This window comes from Siphateles boraxobius, unplaced genomic scaffold (assembly GCF_051911475.1).
Source record: "Siphateles boraxobius isolate OS27281-9 unplaced genomic scaffold, OSU_SipBor_1 65, whole genome shotgun sequence".
Classification (NCBI taxonomy): domain Eukaryota; kingdom Metazoa; phylum Chordata; class Actinopteri; order Cypriniformes; family Leuciscidae; genus Siphateles; species Siphateles boraxobius.
In genome coordinates this window covers 21,256,815-21,277,855 of record NW_027509192.1, presented here as the reverse complement: position 1 = coordinate 21,277,855, position 21,041 = coordinate 21,256,815, and the positions used below count along the sequence as shown (strand labels likewise).

The following is a 21,041-nucleotide window of genomic DNA, read 5'->3' as shown; positions in this document are numbered from 1 at the left end:
AAATAAATTCCTCAATGTACAACAAAAAACTCACGTTATTTTGTCTTAACAGGGGGTATGATTTATAACTGGAATCATAAGGGGTTGGTTGCATTCATGTTGGTTTGAAGTTAGCATGAAAGCAAAGCATCAAATTGAACTAGAGAAATACTTTAGATTATGCAAGTCAAATAACTGTATCTACAATTCAATGATTGCTTGAACTAGAGAAATACTTTAGATTATGCAAGTCAAATAACTGTATCTACAATTCAATGATTGCTTGAACTAGAGAAATACTTTAGATTATGCAAGTCAAATAACTGTATCTACAATTCAATGATTGCTATAGGCAAAAAACATTTTTTTTCTTGTTCATAAAATGTACAATGTTGCTCACAGTAAAATCCACTTCTGTGTGCTCAAAAAAGACAGTTACTAAGATCCGGGTCTTTTATTTATCTTTATTTTTTTTACATTTTATTTTATTTTTTTATGTATTACAATAATGAGAATTGCTGAGGACAAAGCGATTATTGTTTACACAAAAAAAATTTAATGTCAAAAATCTCGATCGTTCCTGCATTTTTATCCCTTAATAGGCTATATTTTTCCCTTAATTTTTATTTATTTATTTATTTATTATTTTTTTGACGTATCGACAGGCTTTTTACGATTCGCCCGAATATCCTTTATGGAGACAGCGGCAACACAGATGTTGTCTGGCGAATCCGGAGCGCTTTCATCAGCAGTCTCCAGTGTCGGCATTGGCTCTCCTTTATCCCGACTCCAAACGAGCAGCAGCAGAGGACAGACATGTCTGTCTAGAGCTCCAACACCATATGTATCGTCTTGTTATGTCGGGGTTAGGATGATATGGGTTCGGTGCAAAATGTGACAGTTGTCCGCGGGCATCATGAGGATATTAACAGCATCCGGGCTCTTCCTGGCCTTCTGTTCCATCTGGCTCTTGACCATGGCCATCAGCACAGACTACTGGTACGAAACAGATGCGCGGAAACACCGGGACCGATGCAAAAAATACGCCAGCAAGAGAAATGACCCAGGATACATATATATTTCCAACCAAAACCTCCCTCTCCGGATGCGACCGAAAGCGGCTCCTCTACGGGAATCCCTGCACCCTGCGCCCGCCATGGAGTCACGCTGCAGCCGCCGCTACAACTCGACCACAACCGGGCTGTGGAGGACATGCCATCGAGAAGGGTTTGATCTGGAGAACGAGGATCTGATTTTTAAAGGTGATTATGCTGATCAGGCCCTGTGTGAACAGTAACTAGATTCCGAGTTGATTTTGAGCAGCTCTATAGTGAGTTTGTTGAGCATCTATGAATGAGTGTTGAAGAATGTTTGGCGCTATCCAGGGTGCTGATCTCAACACTAGACACAAGCTCATGTTCACACATTCATCATATTTCTACTAAAAACAGAAACATGGAGTCTGTCAGGGCAGTGCATGGGATCCATTTGAAAAACAAACAAACACGTGTTCTTTTTTAGGCCTGGGAGACTCCAAGGCCATTTTAATAAAGGAAGATACTCTCAACTACCTCTGGAATATGTTACGTTTGTTCCCCTTTTGAGTTTCCCTTTGATAGCTCCAATAACAAAGCAGTATTCTAATTCTACTTAATCTAAAAAGAATGTATTATTTCATGCATTGATGCATTTACAAGCTTCTTAATGTGATAAATGATAACGTCTTTCAGGGCAATACGATGCAGACGCCTTAGCAGGACATGAGAGTAAATTGACTTGTTTGACTGATGTTGTTTGAGGTCCAGTTTGAATGTTTATTGATCATAATCCAAATAAAGGATTTGGCACCAAAGTTAAGTTCCTTACACACAAATGTCTTACTACTTGTGACTGTTCCAGTATTCAAACACAAGTGCACTCATCTGTGTTAACGTGATCCTCACTATTATAACTGCAGTTTCTGTGAATTTCTGCAGGTTTGCTTCAACGCTGCACGCCGATGAAGTATTACTATTCCTCAGCGAATATCCCACGAAATCTTCCAGTGAACATCACCAAGACTATCAGACAAGACGAATGGCACGCTCTCCGTAAGTCAGATCAAGTCATATTTACTGCAAGGTTTGAGTCTGAAAGTCTGTAGGTTTCAGTCTCACAAGCATTGATCTATGAACCATCTTGATCACCCTCTTATATATGTATATATGATGTATTTAAACAATAATCTATATATACCACAATAAATACACTAAACTAGTTTTTACAGTAACACAAACTAGATTACAACTTTGATGTAGCCTGGTAAGAAAGTTGAAATCAATTAAAAAAAAAAATTCTTTTAGTCTGAAGATATAAGTAGTTTGAAGTTTTTTTATTCAAGTCACATTTATTAATATGGCACTTTATACAAAAGCTTTAGCAGCACCACAGTAATAAACTGACAGATGTTCAAATTTGTAAAAAGTATTTGAACCACTTATCATCTTTATTGGAACCTCTTAGTTAGTTATATAATACTGAAAAAATTAAAATAAAAGACAAGGCCTTAAAAATGAAGCATTCAGCTAAATTCTGCTCATATACAGCCCCAAATACAGAAAAGTTGGGACATTTTGTAAAATGCAATAAAATAAAGATTCTGTGATTTGTTAATTCTCTCGAACCTTTATTTAACTGACAAAAATACAAATAAAAGATTTTCACTAACCCACTTAAGTGTATTTTGTAAATATTAACAAATTTTGATGGCTGCAAAACATGGGGACAGAGGCAAAAAAAAGTGAAAAGTTTATAAAATATTTAAGTTAAACTCTTTTGAAACAGTTCACTATACGTTGGTGAATCGGTAATAAGTGATGGTATCGTGACTGAGTGTAAAAAGAGCATCTTTAGAGCAGCTTTTCACTTTTGTTTTGCTTCTGTCAAAACTTTTTTTTTTGCAGTGTGTTGCAGCCAACAAAAGAGCACCTGTCTTTGCAAGCAAATATGGGTCATGACACCAATTTCTGCTAAATATCATGAGAGAATTGTCAAACAGTTCAATAAACACATTTCTAAATTCTACTGTGTTAAATACAGCCACATGTGCTCAGGAGTACTTTGGAAAAGCGTTGTTACTGAACATAGTCTGCCGCTGCGTCAAGAAATTTCACTTGAATCTCTGTTACACAAGGAGAAGGTTAGGGCGAGTTCTCTGGGCCCGAGCTCATCTCAGATGATCCGAAATACAGTGAAAATATGTTGTTTTTGGCAAAAAAAAACAGTTCTCAGTCCCAAAGACGAAATGGACCATCCAGACTTTCACCAGCGGCCGATGTAAATGCAAACATCTGTCCAGGTATGGGGTTCATCATGGATGACTTGCTTATGTGTGAAGGTACTTCTGATGTGGAGGCGTATAGAGTCACAGAGACATAAACTGCCATCAAGATCTTTCCTGGGAAGTAAGACAGAAGCCTGGGAAGCCAGATCTCATTCTGCTCATGCTAAAACAGTGGTTTCTAGACACTCTGCACCATAGAAGGGATGTGCTTTACTGCAGTCCAGATCTGTCTCTTATTGGACATGTATGATGACCCGTCAGGAAAAGGAGAGTCAGACAGTGACGGCCACACACTGTCGAGCAGCGGTCTTGTATCAGGCAAAATTGGGCAAAAATTCCACTTGCGAACAGGAAAGGTGAAGTGACACAGTGGTAACATGCCTCTGTCCTAACTTTTTTGGGGTGTGTTGCAGCCATCAAAATCAAAACTTGTTAAAATACAATTAGGTTGTTCAATGAAAACTTTAAAATCTTTACTTTGTAAGAGAATTAACAAATCACAGATTTATTGCATTTTACAAAATGTCCCAACTTTTATGGCTTTGTGGATGTATATGCTTGTTGCAATGTCATCATGCTACATTCTACTGAAAAAAAGTACACTTTAGAATTTATTTATTTATATAAAGACTATGTATTATGTAAATAAAGCACTTTAAAAGAATATACATAGGTGTGAACAATGTTTTCAGACACTTAATTGCATGTTAATTGCAATTAAATAAAAATTTATTGTAGTTTCAATTTATATTAAATACATTTTTGACCCACTTTTGTCTTTGAAATATGGCTAAAGCATACTACTGTTTAATGTACTGACTAGCAGTTATGTTAAAGGTGCCTTGTGTCATGTCCGCCAAACACGGCATAGTCTCTATGCTCCGCCCCTACCTTCACAACGACCCTAGAGCCATAGCCGAAGCCGAGCCAACTCCTAATAGAGGATGTTTTGACTCCAGAGGAACGTTGGTTGATGTCAAGTGATTTTTAAATATGACCTCTTCAAGCTACTCCCCTTCACCTTAACCAGTGAATATGTTCATATTCGTTTTGTTCATATTACATTTTTATTGTTAGTTTGAATTTGTTTAATTTGACAGACAGCATTCGCTGATGTTGACCAAGCTAGCGCCATTCAGAGCTGCCAACTCTCATGAATTCACCGTGAGACACACACAATTGACACTTTTCACACGCTCTCAGTCACGCCACACATCAATTGTGTCACGCACAGAAAAATCACAAAGCAAAGAGGACACGGATACCGACAGACTAGACAGAGCAGGTTAGTTATGATATAAAACAATCTCAGCTCTCAGATTCTGTCAATTTTATTCGGAAATTAAAACAATAAATACAGTTTTGGCGCTTGTAAATGTTGACAGATCCCTAGCGCACGTGAACCGACCATCTCTACTTGCTAATAGTAAAAAAACACGAACACAGTTGAAAGATACAGTAGGCTACAACTTACCAAAATGTATTCCTCATACATAATATCGACCAATCATTTTTTTTAATGAGCGTGCAGAGGTCAATAACATAGCTGGAGAACAAATATGTCAGATTTACCTCAGGGAAGCAATTTAATAAACATAATATAATTAGCTAATGTTACATTTATCATCAGCTTGGTAGAGACGGGCTCTGGTAGATAACAGGTGAAAACCGGATCGGATCTTTGGGTAGAGCTAACTATCAAACACATCAGGTTCAAGTTAGGGCTGGACGATATGGCCAAATTTTATATCACGATATATTTCTTAATTTCGGTCGATACGATATAATTCCGATATCGATATGAACAATATAAAAGCCTCAGAAAAACTGCCAAGAACGCCCATAACAGATGTCTGTTCCTACAATCTTCTGGAAAATGAATTTGCCAAGTCTATGAAATCTGCTGGAGTCTTTCGCTACTGCACCATAACAAACTACATGAAGCAATGAAATAACCCATCATAACAATAATATTCTCTTCTCAATACCTGCTACAAGACTATGAAAGCATATGGGTAGCAATATTCCGTTTGAAATGACATTTCCGTTCCATAACATTTGTGCAACATTTGGTACACAAAATGAGGGATTTTTTTTCCGATTTAAATCCCATTTCATGCATTTACATAAATTTAGGGACTATGGTGTTACAAAATCCAGGAAATAATTAAGTTGATTATAATGATAAATTCTGCCAAAAATAAAAGTAGGCTACAAAATGTGCTATGTATAACAAAATATGTCTTACTTTTTTCAAGACTTGAGATAATCATTTTATAAAGCCAAAAATGTTCACCATTAATGTTTTGTGTGTAAATAAAACTGAAATGTACAGAAATTGAATAAAGTTATCAAATAGTCTGAACTGCATAAATTATAAATTAAATATAGATTAATCCTTATTAAAGCTACACACGTTCTTTAGACAAGATCAGTGAGTAATTTGCTCTGTTCCTCTTTGTTCTTTGGTTAACTTAACTAAAAAAGACAGAATTGGCTGCTGTCCCTTTAAGATCTGTCGCTGATGAGAGGATCTTACGCATTTAATTTTCTCGTTTAGGCTACTCTTAACTTTCCCTGTAAAGGCAATTTGAAAAAAAAATTCTGAACACATTATAAATGTTAGAAATGTATTGCTAAAACACATTACAAAGACTGTGAACTGTGAAGTACTGAATTGTGGAGTTAGACCGTTAAACAGTTTTTAACCATTGATATTTTACAGATTTTTTGGGCGGGGCTAAAAGGGTACTTGATGACGCACTGGAGCCCCTGAGCTCCTGGACACGCCCCTACCTGATGACGCACTGGAGCCCCTGAGGCTGGCCGCTCCCCTAACAATATAAATAGAGCACATTTGCATCAGTTTACCGCTCAATCGCGAGTTACTGTCAGTATTATTAGTTACTACAGCCTACAGTTTGCTAGTTAGCTATGTCTTCGTCACGGAAATGCATACTACCTGGATGCGTTCACGTACAAAACAGATCGGTGTCCTTATTTAAATTTCCTAAATACGATCACATCAAGAAGAGGTGGATTAATTATGTGAAGAGCCACCTTGATGGAGAGCTGAGGATCACCACCAAAACCCGCCTCTGTAGTGATCATTTTACACGGGATAGTTTTATAAACTTTCGTCGGAGACAACTGGGATTCACTGATAATCCGCTGTTGTGTTACTGGTGAAATGGGGCCGAACGACTATCTCCCGCCTCGGCCTTCATCCTCCCGTCGCGCCGACAACTGGTGACATCATCGGCAGTGCGTGCCCACCAATGAGTGTAAGTTTGTGTGCTTATGTTATAACGTTAATTAACCTAATAAGCTGCTAGGAGCATCCATTCCGGCTGTAGCGGGTGACAGTTGAGTGTGGCAACGGCAGCTTTACCGCGAGTGGGCGTGGTTTCAGCGCAGCCAGCCAACACGCCCCCAGCGATTGAGAGCAGAGACTACTGCTCATTTTTTCAAGATTTTGATAGCTTATTTTATGTACTTGCCGGCTTTTTTTATCATTCAAATTTGGCTGGGTGTCTAATAACACATTTTTCTGTGATATGACAAACTCAGAACACATACTTCATTTTGACTTTACAGGGACTTTAAGATTTTATTTAACTCATTTAGACTGTTCTTGTGAGGATACATTTGACAAAACGGACATTTTGGCATAAATGTGTGTGTTATTATTCAAGCGCTAAAGAAAGAGAACTGGATTCTGCGCGTCGTGTGCGTGTGTGTGCGCGCGTCGGGATATTCACAGGGAGCGATACCTGCTCATTAGAACTTTCGGTGGGGTATTTTTAGAGTGTGGATGCGACGTTCCTGGCCGCGGACGCGCGCATCGGCACAGTCTATCTCCTGATCCTCGTCTGATGTGTTCCCGCTGCTAGTCGGACTCGGCAGTCACACTTCGGCACATTTTGCAGCACGCTGAAACACCACTGAATTTATACCACTGAATTAGTCTTTCCTCTCTTATCAACTATTTCGTCTGCTTTCTCCTCACTTGTGGAAGCTCGTTCAGTCACATTTGCATTGCGGTCAGGGGCGCTCATTCTGTGGCTGAAACTTGCCGCGTTGGAGATCCGCTGCTCTGAGCAGTGGCTGCGTGTCTGTGGTGTACGTCATCACAAAAGTAGCCACTTTTGTTCTGCTCTTTCTGACGGCTGCGCGCCTAACGTCAGTCAGTGACAAATGCTGCTATGTATATTGAATTATCGAAAATGTGTTTAAAAATCATATCACCGTTATCGGAAAAAAAAATATCGCGATATATATTGATATTGAATTATTGTCCAGCCCTAGTTCAAGTACGCCCACAAGCCGTGAGAGTTATTCGTGTATTGCAGTTTGGCTGGTGTTGCCCGCATACCGCCACCCATGGCCGAAACTGGTATTATGACACTCAATTCTTACACATGGCACCTTTAAACTAAAATACACTTTAATGTAATTTCTATTAAAACATCATGTATTTAAATATATTTGAAATTACACATTTGCAATGATAAAAGTTGGGTTATACTTTATGGTAACACTTTATTTTACAGTGTCCTTCTTACACATATTACATGTAGTTTCTATAGTAATTACTATACATTGTGCATAATCGCATGCAACTAACCCTAAACCAAACCCTAATTCTATTTCTAACCCTATAGTAAGTACAAGTAAGTTCATTATCATTACCAGGGTTTAAATGTACAATTACACTGTAACAAGGACAACTTAAAATAAAGTTTAACCCACTTTACTTTAAGTTTCCTTGCTACAGTGTAATTATACATTTAAGGCCTGATTAACAACATGTAAATAATTAACAACATGTACTTACTATAAGGTTAGGGTTAGGAGTAGGGTCTTTAAAATAAAGTGTTACCTTGAATACATTTAAATATATATATATATATCAACTTTCAACACAGTACAGATTATAATCTTGCACTTTACATGTGCTGTATTATATAAGCCAACACATCATAATAAGTGTACAACAAACAATTATAAAGCCATAATGATTTAAAATGTACTTTGAAGTAAAACTTTATATATATATATATATTGATACATTTAATAATTTGACATTATTACAAACTGCACTAAAAGTGTCCTCAAGTTTAGTAAGAAATGGCATGAAAGTGGTCTTAAGTGATATTTTATTGTATAAATATTAAATGTTCTATGAGTGAAAATACACTTCTATACAAGATTTGAAGTAACCTACTGTAAACGTTCACATTCAATACAATTAAGCGTACTTCTTTTTCACAATGGATCCTTGATCTCTCTGTTTTCCCTGCAGATTTGCAGCGGATGACTGCAGGTTTTATCGGTATGGCTGTATCCATCATTTTGTTTGGCTGGATGGTTGGCTTGCTGGGCTGCTGGAAGCACAACGAGCTGATGCAGTATGTAGCGGGACTGCTCTTCCTGATGGGAGGTGAGACTCACTCAGGTCTTGTGTAACACTACAGACAGCCACTAGGTGGCAGCGTATTACTGAGAGAAGAAGAAATGGCACGTTTGGAATGGCATATTACTCCTAGTAGAAGTGTAGTATGTGCACTGTGCACAGTATGCAGTGTTTCTGTATGTACAGAATATTGTATTCCACAATGCAAAGTGCTCAGCTTGACTTTTTCATTTCCATTGTGGTGAGTTAACTCTTTACCCGCCAGCTTTTTATTTTTAAGTTGCCAGCCTGCAATATTTAGGTGTTCAAGCACGAACTTGAACTTAACTCCTAAACCGTATGCCGTACACTCAAGTGTCTTATATCATTGGAAAGCTGGACTCATGAAGAACAAAACGCGTATATCCGATTTCATTTCCAGTATGCAAATTTTTCCGCCATTTTGAATTTTGTTGAAAAACTACTTTTGCGAACTAGTCCCTGGTTTTTTGCCCGATCGGAACCAAACCAGTGCCAAAATGCTCTCTGGAGTCTCTGGAAATTGACTCTGGAGTCAAAAAAAGTTGACATTTTGATTCACAGTCGCTAGGGGGCGCAAAATGAACGTTGTGGGCAGAGCCTATTTTACTAAAATGGCTATAACTCAAGAAGTTAATGATATAGCTTCACCAAACTCGGTACACCTGTGAATGAGTTGATTCTGAGGTCACAGTAAAAAAATTGCGACGATCAAACACTAGGTCGCGCTATAATGTGAAAAAAACATAAAAAGGGCTCTTACCACCTGACCGTTAGTCCGATTGACTTGAAAATCGGTATGCAGTGTCTTGGTATGTATATGCCCCGTGTATGTATATAAGGACATTGGCGTATCTCAAAAAACATGGCCGCCATCGGCCAATGAAGTTTGAGCACTTGTGAGACGAGGTTAACGGAGGCCAATCAGAACGAAACTCGATGGGCATGTTTGACTCATGGCCCAAGAGGTCTGTAAGAGTTTTGAAAGATATCGGCCACTAGTTGACTCTGTAATCACATGGTGTTGCACACATCCCCACAATATGCATATCATTTGATAGATCTCCTCATGCTGAACAACTCTGCCTCTATAGCCATTGCTGTCAATCAAATCGTTCATTAAAAATTCACAAATATGTTAAAACCTACTTTTGCGAACTAGTCCTAGGTTTTTTACCCGATCAGAACTAGACCAGCCTGGGACAATTCTGTGGGCTCTCTAGATCAATAATTATCAAAAAAAAGTTGAACTTTGCCCTTTGGTTCACTATAACAGGGTCATTTAGAAAAGGGGCGTGTCAAAATACACTCAAAAGCCTATAAATCATAAATAAAAAATCAGAACTTCACAAAAATTGATGCGCATATGTGTCATAACATGGTGAAGAAGCATGCAAAGTTTAATGGAGATCGGACCATAGGTGGCGCTATAACTTTTAAAAAGCTTTGAAACCCCTATGTTAAATTGTCTGTTTAAAACCAGTGCAGTACAATTCTCTGGACTCTCTAGATCAATACTTGTCAGAAAAGGTATAACTTCTTCATTTGGATGGCTATAATAGGGTGTAAGTTGGATGGTTATAACAGCTATAACAGCTTTGATGACTATAACAGCAAATAAGTGGTATTTTTCTGCCCCCTGCTGTCATTTCATCATACTATTGTTATATATAATTCATATTTAGACTTTATAAAATCATTATTTTAACACTTACTATCACATTTTGTTAAAATTCATGTATTATTCACAATTGTGTCACAGGAAGGCTTAAAAAAAAGTATAACGTTAGGCCATGCCCTCCCAGTACAAATTCACACATAACTCGAAAACGCGAACTCCCTGCGCGCTCAAATTTGGATGGTAAGGTCCTCTATTGGGCCTTGATCGAACACTATCGTCGCGGGCCTCGTCGAGCGCCCCCCCGCGGATCGCTAATTCGAGAGAGCCCCGAATTTGAACGGTTGTAACTCCCGACCTAGACCACCTAGATTCTTGTGGGATAGCTCATTGGAAAGGGCTCGTCCTCACGTAGCTCCGATTCGAGTTTGGTGCGATTTGGCCTGGGCATTCCCGAGATATAAGCTCCAAATGATATGCCTTTGAACGGGCATAACTCCCAGCCCCGATCAGCCACCAACACCTAGATTATCTCGTTCAACAGGGCTCCTCAGACACTATCTAAGTTCTGAATTTCAGATTTTTCCACTTTCTCGTTCCCGAGATATAAGTGAAAAACCAAATTTCCATTCATTGATTTCAACTCTATATAGGCTGTAATACCACTGTTGTCCACTAGAGGGAGCAGCATGATTATACATGTTTAATCTTTTTATCAGCTTTCAGCATTGGCTTACAAACAAATGCTTAAAGCTATTTTTTTTTATTAGTTGTATATTATTACATCACAAAGAAATATGTGAAATGCTTATAGACCATTTAAAGAGATTTAAAAAATAACATATCCCACACTGTGTGTGTGTGTGTGTGTGTGTGTGTGTGTGTGTGTGTGTGTGTGTGTGTGTGTGTGTGTGTGTGTGTGTGTGTGTATGTGTGTGTATGTGTGTGTGTGTAAGCATGCATTATGGAGTTAACATGAAAAAACTGGTTTACTTTAGTGCAGATTCAGAATAATGGTGAAACCAACTAGTTTAAAATGAAAGTGAGCCAATAAGTGGTCTTCTACTGCCCTCTGCTGGCCATTTTACTTCTTAAAGCTATTTTTTATTATTATTATTATGGACTGGTAATATAGTTTAATATTATTAAACTATATTACCTAAATATTCAACTAAACTAAATTAGATTTTATCAACTATATTAAATTAAATTGGATTTGCACAATAACATCCCAAAACTGTGTGTGTGTGTGTGTGTGTGTGTGTGTGTTTGCATTATGTGTGTGTGTGTGTGTGTGTGTGTGTGTGTGTGTGTGTGTGTGTGTGTGTGTGTGTGTTTTGCAGCATGCATTATTGAGTAAACATGAAAATTTGAGACATTTTTTTCATTAAAATTATATGATTAAAATGAAAACTAAAAATTGTGTTTTAAATGGGAAACCTGTAATATGCATTTTTTTTTACCTACCATTTACTTCAAATATCTATAGCTATAACAAAATGTGTTTAAGCATTTTTATTAGAGTTAATATGAAAAATGTTCCATTAAAAATACATGGAATCCAACCAAGTCATAGAAAACAAAACTGTATTTTAATGCCAGAATAATACAATGTTTTTTTTAAAACAATGCATATGAAAATAAGTAACATTAACAATCAATTAATTTATTCAAGTTCAATTGTTTGCATATTGAAGAATGTTCTCTGTGGTATCATTTCAATTTTTTGCACATATGAAAGAAGAAAAGTATTTGCATTAATATATGTTTAAAACTCTATTGCATATATATATATATATATATATATATATATATATATATATATATATATATATAAATCCATGAGACCTCCGGCTTGGAACGGCTGCAACTCCCTACCTAGACCACCTAGATTCTTGTGGGATAGCTTGTTTGAAAGGTCCCGTCCTCATCTAGCTTCACAACGAAATATGTGAAATGCTTATAGACCATTAATGTATATTTTCATAATGACACATCCCAATAGCATTGAAAACAACAACAACAACAACAACATTGTGTGTGTGTGTGTGTGTGTGTGTGTGTGTGTGTGTGTGTGTGTGTGTGTGTGTGTGTCAAAACTTTCATTTTGACAGACCTGATTTTCACCACTATTCTGCACTAAAGCAAACCTGTTTTTCCATGTTAACTATTATAAGACAATCGTTTTTTTTTATCAAAGTGTATCACTTCATTGCTATTGACACTTCACATCAATGCTAGCAATGTGGAAAATCATGGTAAATCACGATAGAAACATGGTAAATCATAGTAAATAATACTATTACATGGTGTATCATGGCAAATAATGCTAGAAATGTGAAGAATCATGGTAAATCACGCTACAATCCTGGTAAATCATTCTAGAATGTGGTATATCATGATAAATCATCCTATAACATGGTAAATCGTGGTAAACTGGTAAATCATGCTAGAATCATATTAAATCATACTGGAATGTGTTCAATTGTGGTAAACCATGCTAGAACAGGGTAAATCATGGTGAATCATACTGAAACTTGGTATATCATGGTAAACTGTGGTAAATCATGCTAGATTCATGGTAAATCATACTGGAACATGGTAAATCATGCTAAAACATGGTCTATTCCATCTATGATGTCAGTGGTTAAATGCTTGCTACATAAAACTTAATGTCTTTTGATGCTTGTGTGGTTAAAAATCTTAAATGCCTTAACTGCTTTAACACCGCTAAATGCTGCTTGCAGCTTTAATTCTGATTATATTCACAAAAGTTTCATGGCTTCCAGAGTATTTTGTTGTATGAATATGTAAATAGTGAATGTATCAGAAGAAAGAACAGAACCTCTGCATTGAAACAAACATACAAACAAACAAAAATAAAATGTTCTAACTTTTATTTCAAATGGTGTTTTATTAACAAAGTTCGGAAGGAACAAATTATCTTTTCAGCACGAGAGTAGGCCTATATATAAGTAGCTGATGTTTTTCAGCATCCCTCCATTCGTCTCTGTCACAGTTATGATCAGCTTGTCTTGACTTTTAGTTTGTTTTCATTCACATCATGTGTTCCTTTGTTGGATTTTCCCGCCACTCCTTTATTTCTATGGTTACTGTTATTAGTTAATTCTGTTCCGGTGCATGTCAGGTTATCTGTTTGAATACTTCTGTCTGAAGTCTACGTTTATATGACAGTGATATGCTTAAAATGGAGAAGTTTTTTCTTTGAGTTTTCCGCGTACAGACATTGTCAAAATGATCCCCATTTACACAGATCCGTGGAAACGACTAAAAACGCTGTATTCTGCTGGCAGGCCATTAGATGGCGATGAAGCACTGTAGCCTGAACACGTAATACGCATGTGTAATGCGCATGTGCAGGACGTCATCGTCTACAGAGATTTGCGTTTTTATTGTTAACACGGAGACGGTGTCATGTAAGTTCTTCCCTCACACTCCTTCAGTGTTCGGTCTACATTACATTCAGCGTGTGCTGCCCTGCCTGTCTGATTATTATTTGTATTATCCTCCTTAAACTTCGTATTTTAACTTTATTCTGCATCTTCGTCTGCCATCCTGCAACCACCCGTGACAGTCTCCTCCTTCTATCCACTTCTTCTGAGCTGCGTTTAACTCCACTTTTCAACTTCCTAAGCACTTCCCCTCTGGGAAATCTTTGCCGCCATTTTCAAGTGCGTTCAACTTCGTTATTTGAGGGGACAGCCATTTGTAGTGGTGTCCGAAACAATAGTGGACGTTATTAGCCCTTTCACACAGAGATTCCGGAAAATACACTGATAAAGCGACCTGGGATTTGACCCGGGTTCGTTTGACTTTGGTTCATTCACACTGCCAGTGATTTTCCGGAATCAGAGAGTGCGTTCACACACAACCCGTAAAAATCCCGTAAAGACACGTGACATCGATGTGACATGTAATGTCTCATCAGCGTCTATAGTTTGCTTATGAGCTGCGATTTCTCTCTCGAGAAACCACGCTTGTGCATGTTTTCTCTGATTCGATCATAAACTAGCGCATTACGCTAGTTTGACGCTGACGAACGATCCCGGCTTCAGCACCGTCACTACGACACGGCATTGATTACGGCTTTTGTTCACACAGCGGGCGTTCCGGGACTGAACATGGCAATGTTACTAGGTCCCCAACCCGGCACCGATCCCGGCATCCATCCCGGTTCATGTTTGCGTTCACACAGAAGGTGTTCTGGCAATTTCCCGGCAATTTCCCGGGATCAACGCACTGTGTGAAAGGGGCTATTGAGTGCACTTATTCAATCCCACAATGCACTCCAATAATGAGTGTACAACCGATGTACGCTCAATGGCTGTCCAAATTCACTCACTCGTTTTCATTCACTCCTTCAAGTGAACAGTATTAGTGGACAAACATAGGGAATAGTGAATGAGGTTTAAGGGGGCGATTTCGGATTCAGCCCTGGTTTACTGATTTTTTTCTTCTCTTGTTTTTGAATCCTGAATTTCTGTACTATTTCAGAAGATTCGTAACAGCGCCCCCCACAGTGAAAAAATTTATTGCAGGAATAACTTGTCAATGGCGGTGAAGTGTTTTATCATAAATGATGGAAATTCTTGCTAATGGGGGGAAAGAGTTAACTGAAAATAATATGCACAATTTTGAGCGTTAAACAATCCTTTTGTCTGTTTTCTGCTCACGTTGTTGTTATAAACTCACTGTGTTGTTTTGTTTGTGCATCACAGGCACCTGCTGCATCATTTCCTTGTGCACATGTGTGGCTGGTATTAATTTCGAGCTCTCACGGTACCCGCGCTACCTGTACGGCCTGCCGGAGGACATCAGTCATGGGTACGGCTGGTCCATGTTCAGCGCGTGGGGCGGTCTAGGTCTGACACTGCTGGCTGGCTTTCTGTGCACACTAGCACCCTCTCTGCACAGTCCCCAGACCACCGCCACACACAAACCACGACAGGAGAACGGCATGGTGTGACGCTCGCACACTCCCACCGTACGCGCAGATACGTTAGCACAGACAAGTCATTCTGATGCAGACAAGTGTCTTTACATATCAGAGAAAAATGGCAAATAAACAGTCACATACACAGCAGACATTGTGCAGATACACTGCAAGACTTCTATAACAGGAAGGGGAAAATAAACAATGAATACAGTTTGAACATACTGGCGCTTGAAGGAAAAAAACTGCACTGCAAACATTTTTAAAAAAAAATTAAATAATTAAAACAGTATTATGGCCTTTTTTTCCAGAAAAAAACTTTACCTTTCAATTGCTAAGATATCCCTTGTTAAAAAGAAGTGCACTTAATTGTATTGAATGTGCACTTGTAGTGTACTTCAAATCTTAAAAGTATATTTTTACAATCTGTACTTGCAGGCATAATAATATGAATAAAATAAAAGGCCACTCAAGTGTACTAAAAAAGCACTTTCATGACTGACTGAGTTTCTTTACACACTTTAAAAAAAAGTTTGTAATAATGTCAAAAAGGTTGGATTTTAAAGTACATTTTAAATCGTTGTCTTCAGTGTAAAATCAATAATCTTTTGTCATGTTTTCACATTTATATTGATGTTGACTAACATACAAAGCACATGCAAAGTACATGATTATAAATTTAACTGTAGTGTGCAATTTGATATAACATTTTAAGTTTATATAATGTAAATGTACTAAACTGCACCTTCATCATTACAAATGTGTAATTACAAATATATTTAAATACATGACATACAAATTTCAATCTAAATTACATCAGAATGAATTTACTATAACTGCTTGTCGGTGCATTTGGCAGTGCACTTTAACCAACAGAATTATGAAATTAGATGTAAAGATGTAGGCTACCTATGTGTGTAACGTCACATAACTCCCCCTCTAAGGACCGGCTTCCAAACGCTCCTAAGAGCTGCGGGGGGAGGTCAACGGGGGCTGGGATGGAGGGCCAGGCCTGTGGAGAGGCGGGGGGCCTGGAGACCAGAGCCAGGCAGGAGACCACGGGGAGACACGCTCCGCAAATAGCCAGGGCGGAGCATGCTTGGCAGTAAGACAGGCTTGAGCATAAGAGACAGGAGAACAGAACGGAGCACACATAACACAGGACCAGGGCAGAGTACACTTAACCGGGGACCAAGACGTAGGGAGCAAAGGGATGGACAGGACCAGTGACATGGAAAGCTCAGGCAAAGGTGGTCGTGCAAAGGTCCATGTAGGCGTCACCTCCATGACCCTCTCAGGTGTAGGTGGTAGTGCAAATGTCCACGTAGATGCCACCTCCATGGCCCTCTTAGGGTCCCTACTGCCATCCCCCCCCAAAAAAAAGTTCTTGGGGAAATTCAAAGCTAAAGCCTCCGGGGTGGAAACCGCCACTGAAAAAGGCTCCCGAAGCTTGAGAGGGCTGGCAGGGCGAGGCGCAGAGGCGGGGCCGGCAGGGCGAGGTGCAGAGGCGGGGCGAGGAGTCTGGGAACGCCCTCCGGAGCCTGGCGAGGCAAACGAGTCCTCCTTCTGCGACGGCACGTCACTAGGCTTGACTCGGCACTTGACTCGACACTTGACTCGGCACTTGACTCGGCACTTGACTCGGCACTTGACTCACTTGACTCGGTACTTGACTCACTTGATTCGGCTCTTGTCACACTTGACTCGGCACTTGACTCACTTGACTCGGCTCTTGACACACTTGACTCACTTGACTCACTTAATTCGGCTCTTGACACACTTGACTCGGCACTTGACTCGGTACTTGACTCACTTGATTCGGCTCTAGACACACTTGACTCACTTGACTCGGCACATGACTCGGTACTTGACTCACTTGACTCAGCACTTGACTCGGTACTTGACTCACTTGACTCGGCACTTGACTCTTTCGAGTCGGCTGACACGCGCTCAAACTCCAGTTCGGCCAGCGAAACCAACGCTGTCTCTTGAATAGCACGTTTAACAGGGCTAGTACGGAATACGGACTCGAGGGGTCCGACACGATGAGTGGGTTTGGCAGGAACGATATGCTTAAAAGCTCCTCTGACGGTCCTCAAGGGAGGATCAAACAGTTTGGCGAGATGAGGCTTTAGCGGCATGCGGAATGAGTGAGAGAAATCCGCTGCATACGAACCTCCCAGAACTCCTCCAGACTGGCTTTTGAACTCCCCGCAGGAAAGGAGGATTCTAAGGAACTGCTCTTGTCCCTGCGGGGAGTTCAAAAGCCACTCTGAATGGGGCGATAAACACGTCATAAGAAGGGAATGACATAAGACCTGGTTCCCAGAATATGCCTGCCCACTCCAGAGCCTTTCCAGTGAGCAGTGAGCAGATAAAGGAAACGCGGTCGTCATCCGAGGTGTAAAACTGGGGCTGAAGATTCATATATAAGCTGCACTGCTGAAGGAATCCTTCACACGCCACAGGTGAGCAATCAAACTTTTCAGGAAACGACAGACTGGGATAGTTAGATGCAGTACTCACACTGGGTTGCGGTGGAACAGGTGCAGCGGGAGCTTGGGCTTGATTAGCGGCTGTGCTTGAGCTCTGCGGAGACAACGATAGTATGGAGCTTGCTAGTTCCTCAAGGAGAGAGGTTAGTCTCGTCAGCTGTAAATGATGAGAGGCTAGCAGGGAAGCTTGAGTCTTGACCACGGTGGATATATGCTGAAAGTCTGCTGGATCCTCGTTAGGCGAAGTCTTCTGTAACGTACGGACAGAGGCGGTCGGATCCATGTGCAGAACTTTATTAGAACTGGAACATAAGCAGAAATGAACCAGGCACACAAATAAACAAGGGGAATCCAATAACTCCTGGTGTTAACAGGCATAGGTCGAGGTAGGCAGCACAGGTTCGCAAACAGTCCAGGATACAGGCAAAGGTCGAAAGTCCAGGGAAACACGGAGAAACAGAACAGGGAATAACGCTCAGAAATGCACGCTTACCATGTAACAAGACTTCGCAAAGGACAGAGGAGAAACACAGGTTTAAATCAGGAACTCAATAACCAATAATGAAACACAGCTGAACATAATAACATAATGAGTATATGGGGAAAACATAACAGAATGGCAGAGTGCCCTCCAGTGGCTCTCGAGGGCACTACAGCTGCCTAACTACACAATGTGCTACAGAAGAGGGACAAACTAACTGCACTGAATATAAATTTAAACTATAATGCATTTTCATTTAATTATCAATAACATGCAATTAAGTGTCCAAAAAACATTACTTTCAGTTCACACTTAAGTATATTCTTTTGAAGTATATTATTTCCATAGTAAGTACCCCTATTTAATAGTTTGCTAAAGTGAACTTCTATTTCACAAGGGATAACCCAGGTGTCAAGTACATTTATATATTTTTTAAGGATATTTAGATGTTTTTACTGGAAAACAAAGCAAATATACTAATTAGACTAAACGCAGAAAGACAGACAGACAGACAGACAGACAGACATCTTCTCTGGTACATAGCTGACATTTTACTGAAGATTTGCATCTCCAATGGTGCTCTCTTTCTGTCTTTATCTTTTGCCTGTAATTATGTTAATATCTTTTTTCTGTCCATCTCTGTCTTAATAATTGCGTCTTTTGCTTTTCCCATCTGTTTCTCTCCTCCTTTCCTCCTGTTTATGTCTCTCAATGGATTTAAAAGAGTGGAAATGTCTTAGAGAATGACAGATTTATATTTCAATTTGATAAACTGTTCAGTGTTTTGGCTTTGCCTGCTATGTAGTAATGAAAACAACAGATCAAGGCACAAATAATAACTACTTTTGTCCTGAGTGTCTTCCTATTAATGTTTTTTTTTTAAAACTGAAAATTTCGAATAGCACAAGCAAAGTAAATTTTGGAGTCCATATGTGAAAATTAATCCTCTCTTTGTGCACAACCTCATTATCGAGGAGTCTTTTGAAAAGCAGTGTTAAGAGAAATTAGCGTGAACATACTTTGTTTTGAAATAATGAATTTTTTTTCTAATAAAATGATCCTGATTCATCATTCATTGGTAATTATTTGATTCACTTTGTTGTTTTGAATTTATGAAACAATGTTCAGCCATAATGCCCGTGAGTTTTGAACATTGTGTGGGTGGGAATTTTTATTCCAGTATATTTTCTGTCTGGGTACATAAAACAAAGTTAATGAGACCGCAAATTAAATTATTTCTCTCTGTGGTTGTAATGTTCTGCAGCCTTTGAACTTTTAATGACTGCTTATAATGGAATTTCATATTTCCATTAATGTTCTTAAACCAGGTGAAAATATATTTAAAAGGACTAAACATAAACATTTCAAAAAGAGCAGGATACATTTGAGAATTCTATGATAGTTTGAAAATGTACAATGTTAAAAGTCAAATTTACATAATAATAAAAAAGCAGGTATGGTTGGCAAACCTTTTTCACATATTTCATGTTTACAGGATGACATTTTGGTGACTATTTACAGTGCATATCTGAATATCACAGTTCATATCTTGATATCTGACAGATTCATATCACAAAATGATCACATGTTAAAATCCCCCTTTGTTGAAAAATAAGTTTTTAATGTTGTTTATATGTCTGTGTGGTGTTTTTAATATGCTTTAAGACAAACCATGCGTAAATTCACAAGTCAACACCATTGCTGAGTATTTTCTCTTTAAAACTGCAGTGAACCAAAGACAGTCTCAAAAACGCGGTTTGAAATCGCTGATACCTTGTAACCAATCAAGTCAACGTGTGATCGTCAACGAGTGGATCTCTGAGCTGGTGTGAGTGAGTGGAGGTGGGGCTCATTTGCATATTTATAGAAACGTATACTAAATGAGGCAAGGGTGTAGAGTTACATTCAAGTTATTTTAAGACTTGAAGAAAAAAAAAGAGGAAAAAACGTAAATATATAATTTTGGTGATCAAAGATGAGTTTTAAGGAATACAATTATTGATTACAGAGGGACTTTTTATATACCAACTTACTCAAACATATTGGCAAAACATTCATGCATTTAAGGGTTAAAATAACTTTTTTTTTTGTAGTTTATGTTTATAATGAATTGATTAAGGAATACTTAGAAATTTGATGTCTAACTTTAAAAAATGAATTAGGAGCTGGGTTGTAAATTACATCCCAGGTCCCTAACGTAGCTCAGTCAAAGTTCCGAAAGTCCATGGGATAGGAAGAGTAACGACTGACCAAGGCAAAGCCGGAGGGCTGAGGGAGCCAGGTGGAGTCGGAAGGACAAGGGAGCCAGGTGTAGCTGAGGGGACGAGGGAGCCAGGTGGAGTCGGAGGGATGAGGTAGTCAGGTTGGAGTCGGAGTGACGAGGGAGCCAGGTGGAGCCGAGGGAGCCAGGTGGAGATGGAGGAACGAGGGAGCCTGGTGAAGCCGCAAAGACGAAGGTGGAGCCGGGGGAGCCAGGTGTAGCCGAGGGGGCGAGGGAGCCAGGTGGTGTCTGAGGAATGAGGGAGACAGGTGGAGTTGGAAGGACAAGGGAGCCAAGTGGAGCCGAGGGGGCCGAGGGAGCCAGGTGGAGTCGGAAGGACAAGGGTGCCAGGTGGAGCCGAGTAGGCGAGGGAGCCAGGTGGAGATGGAGGAACGAGGGAGCCAGGTGGAGCTGAGGGGGCGAGGGAGCCAGGTGGATTCGGAGGAACGAGGGAGCCTAGTGAAGCCGCAAAGACAAAGGTCCGAGGTGGAGCCGGGT

The 21,041-nt window shown here is 39.4% G+C and overlaps 1 protein-coding gene across 1 annotated transcript; it reads left to right on the top strand.

Annotated features, from left to right (window-relative positions):
* Window positions 1-623: 623 nt before the first annotated feature.
* On the top strand, window positions 624-19,354 carry tmem276a (transmembrane protein 276a). Its single transcript, XM_077211451.1, has 4 exons — window positions 624-1,241; window positions 1,956-2,069; window positions 8,607-8,744; window positions 15,093-19,354. Exons 1-4 carry the CDS (start codon window positions 896-898, stop codon window positions 15,338-15,340), a joined length of 846 nt encoding a protein of 281 aa, XP_077067566.1. The 5' UTR covers window positions 624-895; the 3' UTR covers window positions 15,341-19,354.
* Window positions 19,355-21,041: the final 1,687 nt, after the last annotated feature.